This window comes from Amblyraja radiata, chromosome 23, assembly GCF_010909765.2.
Source record: "Amblyraja radiata isolate CabotCenter1 chromosome 23, sAmbRad1.1.pri, whole genome shotgun sequence".
NCBI classification, from domain to species: Eukaryota; Metazoa; Chordata; class Chondrichthyes; order Rajiformes; family Rajidae; genus Amblyraja; species Amblyraja radiata.
The window spans coordinates 23,028,653-23,036,332 of NC_045978.1; the positions used below are offsets into that span (position 1 = coordinate 23,028,653).

The following is a 7,680-nucleotide window of genomic DNA, read 5'->3' on the forward strand; positions in this document are numbered from 1 at the left end:
TACCCTAGCTTATGGAAGAACCATTCAGAAGGCTGATAACAGAGGGGAAGAAGCTGTTTCTGAGTCTGGTGGTGCACAGTTTCAAATTTCTGTACCATCTGCCAGACAGAAGCCGGGAGAAGGAATGACTGGAGTGGGACAAGTCTTTGATTATTTTGGCTGCTTTTCCGAGGCAGTGTGAAATGTGGATGGAGTCTGGTCTGTGCGATAGACTGGGCTACATCTACAACTCGATGAGGTGTGTGTCTGTATCAGAGGTCGATGTGAATGCTGGAACCCAGCTGGTGGGAAAGAGGGAGATCTCAGCTTGGACGGCAAATGGAGACACGAGGAACTGCAGATATTGGAATCTTGAACAAAACATAAAGTGTTGTGGGATCTCAGTGGGTCAGGCAGTATCTGTGGAGGGAATGGACAGGCGGCATTTCAGGTCAAGACCCTTCTTCCAACTGCACGGGGTGGCACAGTGCTGGAGTTGCTGCCGCACAGCACCAGAGACCCGAGTTCGATCCTGACTACGTTCGTGCTGTCTGTACGGAGTTTGTATGTTCGCCGTGTGACCGCGTGGGTTTTCTCTGGGTGCTCTGGTTTCCTTTCACACTCCAAAGACGGGCAGGTTTGTTGGTTAATTGGCTTCTGTAAGTCGTAAATTGTCCCGAGTGTGTAGGATAGAACTAGTGTACGGGATGATATCTGGTTGGCGTGGACTCGGTGGGCCGAAGGGCCGTTTCCATGCTGTATCTGTAAAGTCTATAAAAGGATATTGTAGTAGGGGCCCGGGGGGGGGGGCTGGAAAAGAGAGATGGGGGCGGGACAAAGCTTGGCAAGTGATAGGTGGACATGTGAGGTGCACACCAATTTCCCCCTCTCTCCCTCCTCTCTCTCGCTTTACATTTCACTCCTCCTCTTCACTCCTCGCCAGACACCATTTTGGCTCCCATTGACCCCGGGCCTTTATCACCTACTCCACGCATCTGTCAATCAAACCCCCCTCACCTGTATCCACCTACCACCAGGTTTTTCCCCACAACCCAACTCTCTTGCCAGCTTTCTCCCCCATAGTCCAATCAGTTTGAAGAAGGGTCTCCACGTGGCCTGTCCATTTCCCTCCACAGATGCTGCCCGAACCGCTGAGTCCCTCCAGTACGTTGTGTTTGTTTCACACACAATGTTAACCTATGAAGAGAGTTTGATTGCGCTGGGCCTGTACTCGCGGGTTAAAAGGATGTGGGGGTGGGGGTGGTGGGTGGTGGTGGGGGAAATTTACCGCATAGTGAAAGGTCCGGATAGAGTGAATGTGGAGAGGATATTCCCACTGGTGGGCGCGTCTAGGACCAGAGGCCATAGCCTCAGAATAAAAGGAAGTACCTTTAGAAAGGAGACGAGGATGAATCTGTTTAGTCAAACGGTGGTACAACGAGCGGCGAGTCAGTGGGATTCACAAAGGCCTTACGATTGATAGGAGAAAGGATATGAGCTAACGGTTTTACTTACGAAACCCCCAAACGTTTCTGCTTGACCAAAACAGCAGACCTGAAACACAACTCCTTTCTCATTTTATTTAATTTTTTTTCACATTTTGACTGGATACTTTTTTTTTCTTTAAAAAAATGTACAACACATGAAACAGGAACACTGAAGAAAAGGTCAGATCTCCCCAAATTGAGACAGACGTCGGCAGTTTTAAAGTGTCACTTTGTCCAAAGGGTTCTTCGCATCGAATCTGTGTGAGAAGGGAGCGCTGAATTGTTTTGAGTTTCGAGCTGGACGTTGCTTGTTGGACGTTGTTGGACGTTGTTGGACGTGCGATCGGGAACAGGAATAGAGGCACCAAAACGGTGTTCATACTCCCTGCAAATATATATGTAAAACAAAAGCTTGCCGCGTGTAATCTGTCGGCGTTGTTAAACCACTTCGTTGACCGCGACGTGTTGGGCCTCTCGCCGCCTGCTGACCCAGTCTCTCCCTCGGTCTCTCACGCCCCCAGTTCGCGTTCACTGGCGCTGCATCCGGAGAGCGGTCTGCCCTCGAAGCTTCGAAAACCCGCTCTTCGCGTCCTTCTCCTTGCCCTGGAGCAGAGAATGAACACAAACACAGTTTTGTTACACCGAGAACCAGGCCCAACAGCAGTCAACCGCCCCATGGGCTGAAGATAGAAGCGGTTTGCAGACAGACAGACAGACACGAGAGATTGTAGATGTTGGAACCTTGAGCAAGGTGCTGGAGAATCCTAGCGGGTCAGGCAGCGTCTGTGAGGGGAATGGACAGACGGGCTCTACCATGATCTTTGGGCTCAACTGTAGAGTTGCTGCCTTAGAGCGTCAGAGACCCGGGTTCAATCCTGATCTCGGATGCAGTCAGTACGGAGTTTGTACGTTCTCCCTGTGACCACGTTGGTCTTCTCCGGGTGCTCTGGTTTCCTCCCACACTCCAAAGACTTACAGGTTTGTAGGCTAATTGGCTTGGTAACATTGTAAATTGTCCCCAGTGTGTGTAGGATGGTGCTAGTTTACGGGGTGATCAATGGTCGGCGTGGACTTGATGTGCCAAAGGGCCTGTTTCCGCGCTGTATCTCTAAACTAATCTAAACGATGTTTGGGCTCAGGACCCTTCTTCAGACTGAGATAGAGTCGCCTTCCCATTCCCTCCACAGATGCTGCCTGACCCGCTGAATTCATGTCAAGCCAAATCAAGTGTTTTATTGTCATATGTCCCGAAACAGAACAATGACATTCTTACTTGCAGTAGCACAACAGACATGTAAACATAGCACTCTGTAAGACCCATAATATACAACAACAAAAAGTCCAGTATATATTAAAAAAAACAGACAAATAAATAAGCAATAATAGTGCAGTCAAAAATAAAGTTCCTCTAGTACTTTGTCTTTTTAGAGAAACAATAGTTTTTTCTGTAATTTTGCCTTCACTGGAATATATATATTAAAAAATCATATCAATATAATGTCTGAAACATCAACGTTATCCAATTTGTTACTTGAATTAAAAAATGTTAAATATGCACCGTAGTTTAATGTAACATTAATGGGGGGGAAACACTTTCTGTTATTTTTTTAAAGTGTTTTATGTACAAGGTACTAGCTTTTTTTTGGTGACTTTTTAAAGGGGGGGGGGGGGGGCAGTTTCTGTTTGTAGCTCCGATTTAGTAAGGTCGCTGTTGAAAATTGCGAGAGTAGAAGCGTGGCCCGTTTCGGAGGTGATCGGGTAACGTATTAATGGCTACGCTGGATGTAACGGTAGAAGTGTAACCAATTTGTAATGCGATACACTCCACGCCGCCGTTTGTTCTATGTGGGAGTCAGTTAAGAAGCATACCCCTGCTTCCTGAAATCTTCCTCACCCCTCCCCTTTCATGCTCTCAATCTCCAGCGCACCTGACATCCCCCCCCCCCACCAAAAAAAATATTACCCCTGTAGCTGAGGGTCGAAGTGGGTTTTTTTTTTAATCGAAGGAAGTTGAGCGTTTAAACTAAACACCTGGGTCCTGAAATTACACGATTTTAAAGCATGCCGCGGGTGCTAAATTACTCAAGGAAACACAGCGGTTAATTGTTGACACAAGTATCGCTGATAATCTCACAAACCAAGAACAGTCTTGGTTTCCGCGCTGTATCTCTAAACTAAACAGTGACAGGTCGCGAAATTTTCAAATGAGGATATATTTTAAAACCTAATTACAAAGGACGCTTCAGCCCAAAATAAATCATTGTTTGGTTTATACTTTAAACCACCAAGTCTTTCGTTTAATTGAGACGTGCTTTAAATATTCCAGAACTACGACCTTAAATAACATAGCTTTTTTCTCGGATGCATTTACAACATTGTGAACTGTGAACGTTAATTCGTATTTTAAATAACGATTTCCCTAAGGGAGCCGTTCTTTCATACACGGGCAGCGAGAGAGAGAAAAACCCCACTATTTTAAATTTAGTAAAACAAACACCACATGTGGAGCGGCCCGTGTTGGAAATGAGGTCCAATGTGTGTGTGTGTGTGTAATTGAACCGAGCGGTGTCCTGAACATTTAGCACCGAGTGTGGAGAGGTTATGAAGGCCGGCACGACACATTTAATTTGATACTTTACATTTACAGCCCACAATTTACTATTTTTGATTTAAATACCGGTTGTAGGTTGAGAAGCACGAAGTCACCGGCAGCACGAGCGGTGCTGGAGGATTCAAGGTAGCTGAACACATAGGCACAAATGAATTATATTTTCTAAATATCTCGTTACTGAGAAACGTTTACATCAGCATTTCACCAGCTTCGGTTCTCAGTAACGAGATATTTACAAAATATAAGCTTACATGACATTTGTTGTAATTTAAAAAAAATCAATTTGATGCTCTTTTGAGTAACCCGATTGGCTAATAAAACCAAGTTTTTAATGTGAGCATTCTTCCCAGCTACCTCTGGTCACTTTCCAAAGGTTTAATAGGTTGTGACAGACATGCCTATTTTCGTTCAACAATAGTCCAAAGGATGTTAAAGAGTTATTCATCATTGTTGTTTATGGCTCACTGCTAATGATTGTTCAACACACACACACAGAGATGAAAGGCATTGGAAAGTAAACAATTTAATTTGTTGTATGTAACGAAAGTTTAACTCTATTACTACTGTCTTATTTGTTCGAATAGGGGTTAAATAAGAACAGGCCTGATCTGACCATTAATAAAATGATCCTGAACTTCAAGTCCACCTTCCTATACTGAGCAGTCCTCCCATTAAATAGTGTAGTCCCGATCTTCCAACCAACCACACTGCGGATCTTGCACTTTAAAAAAAAATCTGCACTTTCTCCACAAGTGTAACGCTATAATGTTACAACACTGCATTCTGTTTTTATTTTGCGCTAATTGTCCTCGTATATGGTTTGATTGTACTCCTGTACAGTATGGTTTAAATGGGTAAGCACGAAAAACAGAGCTTTTCAGTGTATCTCAGTACACGTGACAATAAAACATTTACATTACCAATCCACTTCATTCTTTCTGTCTCCAAAAAAGCTCAGCCCTGTATAAAACCAAGAACCGAGCATCTACAAAGCTGCAGAGAACGGCAAATACTTAAGTCTTCATTTTACCCTTGTTCACTCCTAAATGGCTGCCTCTGTGTCGCTGGTTCTAGTTTCTGCAACCTCTTACCATCAATCCCTTTAATCCCCCTCAGAATCTTCCATCACAAGGAGATTTGCTCTTCCTTCTAGGCTCATGTTCAGACCAATCTCTCCACACCTATATCTCAATCTATGCCTTTGTACCAATAATTAACATGGTGAATCTCCCCTGCACTGATTCAGAGGCAGGTGAACCTTAGAGTTATAGCAACAAATGCCATCCACCATTTTCCAGCTATCAACATTGTTTACTTTTAGCTGTTGACTATTTCTTTATTGTTGTAACATTGCCCTCCACTGCATTGGCAGCTTCATGTTATACATGCAACAACCTTCAGCTCTAAGGAATTTGTTGTAAATCTTTGGTGTTCACTGTCCTCGTTGTTGAGAAGACTGACATAATTCTGGACATCAGAGGATTCAGAAAGCAAGACTTGAGGGGCATTTCTTTTCACGCAGATGGTGGTGGGCATATGGAATTAGCTACCAGAGGAAGCTTTGAGGCGGGTACAATGTTGACACAGAAAAGGCATTCAGATGGGTACATTGATAGGAAAGGTTAAGAGGGATATGTGGCCAAATGCAGGGAAATTGGCATCCACTCAGTTATGAAACCGGGTCAGCACGGATGAGTTGGGCTGAAGGGCCTGCTTCTGTGCTGCATGATGATATGACATTCTATGACTCAGAGGGCTAGTGTAACTGGAAACAAAGGGGATTTAACAAACATAGAAAGTCCACCAAGTCAAGTTGATGAACTAAAATAAAATAATTGAAATTATAAATCGTTACTTAAATTATTTGACAAAAATGCATTCTGAATTGTAAGATTATTAGCTGGAAGGTTCTACCTTCTCTGTAAATTTCAACTCAATTTAAATATCACTACACTAGCATCAGAATTTTATCTTAAATATTTTTTTAAACATTTAACAATTTTTTAAAGGCACATTAATTATAGCTTCTGTAACTCCAAATAACAGTTTGGTTTAGTTTACATAGCTTAGTTTAATTTAGTTCAGTTTAACTTAGTTTAGTTTAGCTCAACTTAGATTAATTTAGTTTAGTTATTGCCACATGTACCAAGGTATAGTGAAAAACTGTTTTGTTGCGTGCTATCTGCTTGAATGAAGATACAACTTTGTGCTGCAACCAGCAACAGGGACATAAGGAACTTTTCTCCACAGATTCCTTTGATTCAAGCTACTGATTTTAGTTGTATTAAATTAAATTGTTTATGGGGTTTATATAGCAGTTTTCCTATTGAACAGGTGGCCAAAACTGACCAAAGGACTGGCCCACAAAGAGTGCCTGTTTAATCTCTGTCTATTGCCATTAACTTGTTGTGTTTGTGAACCACAGTTTATTATTAAAATACACATTTTCACTTCTTTCAGTGAAAGAGTCAAGATCCAAACTCAGGTTTCCATTGAGAGCATGGAAAATTCTTAATTGCATTTCTTGGCCGTATGCTGAAGAATTGCAGGAAATAGATTCACAGAGGATAGATGACGATATTTTGAAATTGTGGAAGTCAGAAGTAATATCAGTTTTGAATGATGCTCTGTCATATTTAAACTGCCATCCACAACGATTGTTATAGATAAATACAGAATTATTTAACATGGAAAAATACGACAAACTAGAATGGCAAAACACAGGACTTTTTAATCGAACTGCAATGTTATATCTTGCCCCAAATATTGCACTCTTTATCCTTTATCTGTGCACTGTGTGTGTGTGGGAGGGTGTGGGAGGGTGGGGGGGGGGGGGGGGGTGATTTTATTTGTGTATTGTCTTTTCTTTGACTGGATGACATGCAAACAAATGTTTTTCACTGTACCTTGGTGCACGTGACAAGAATAAAGAAAATTAAACTAAATATATTGGGCTATATTCACAATAAACAAAACCAATTCATTTACAGCATTTGAAAGGAGCTACTTCAAGCCCTGTACTGACAGTTAAAATTTGGGCAAACAGCACATACAATTGTAATTATGCACTTTCAATAAAGTTTGACATTTTACATGATAAACTTTATTCGAACTTCACTTACTTCAACCAAATTTCTGAATTGTTGTTGAACTATTTAGGAAATATTGTTACATTAGCTACTGGATATAGCTCTAAACGTTTAAATATGACCTTTCTGGTCAAAACTATAATGCTGCATTTAAACTTCAAGGGCAGACATTAAATGGAAGTGTGATGCTTTTGTTCCAAAGAACAAAGAGCATGAGTGCTGTGATTTATATATATACAAACGCCAACACATTTGAAATTCTAATCCAAAACAGGTCATTCAGTCTGAAGAAGGGTCCCGACCCGAAATGTCACCCATCCTTTTTCTCCAGTGATGCTGCCCTACCCACTGAGTTACTCCAGCACTCTGTCTATCTTTAGATGCCAAGTTGGAATATAAAGTCTGCAGCTAAGCAGAACACCATCATCTTCAAACTTGCTACACTAATGGTGTAAGATTCATAATCTTAGATCAATAATCAATCAGTCCCAGTAAAGGTTTACAACAGAATATT

The 7,680-nt window shown here is 42.0% G+C and overlaps 1 protein-coding gene across 1 annotated transcript in view; it reads right to left on the reverse strand.

Annotated features, from left to right (window-relative positions):
- Positions 1-1,545: 1,545 nt before the first annotated feature.
- The window catches only part of tcf15 (transcription factor 15), a 9,393-nt gene continuing 3,258 nt past the window's right edge, over positions 1,546-7,680 (reverse strand). The window contains exon 2 of the mRNA XM_033041791.1: positions 1,546-2,069. Within this exon, the coding sequence (XP_032897682.1) occupies positions 1,995-2,069 (75 nt within the window). The 3' untranslated portion in view covers positions 1,546-1,994. The remainder of the gene's footprint in view (positions 2,070-7,680) is intronic.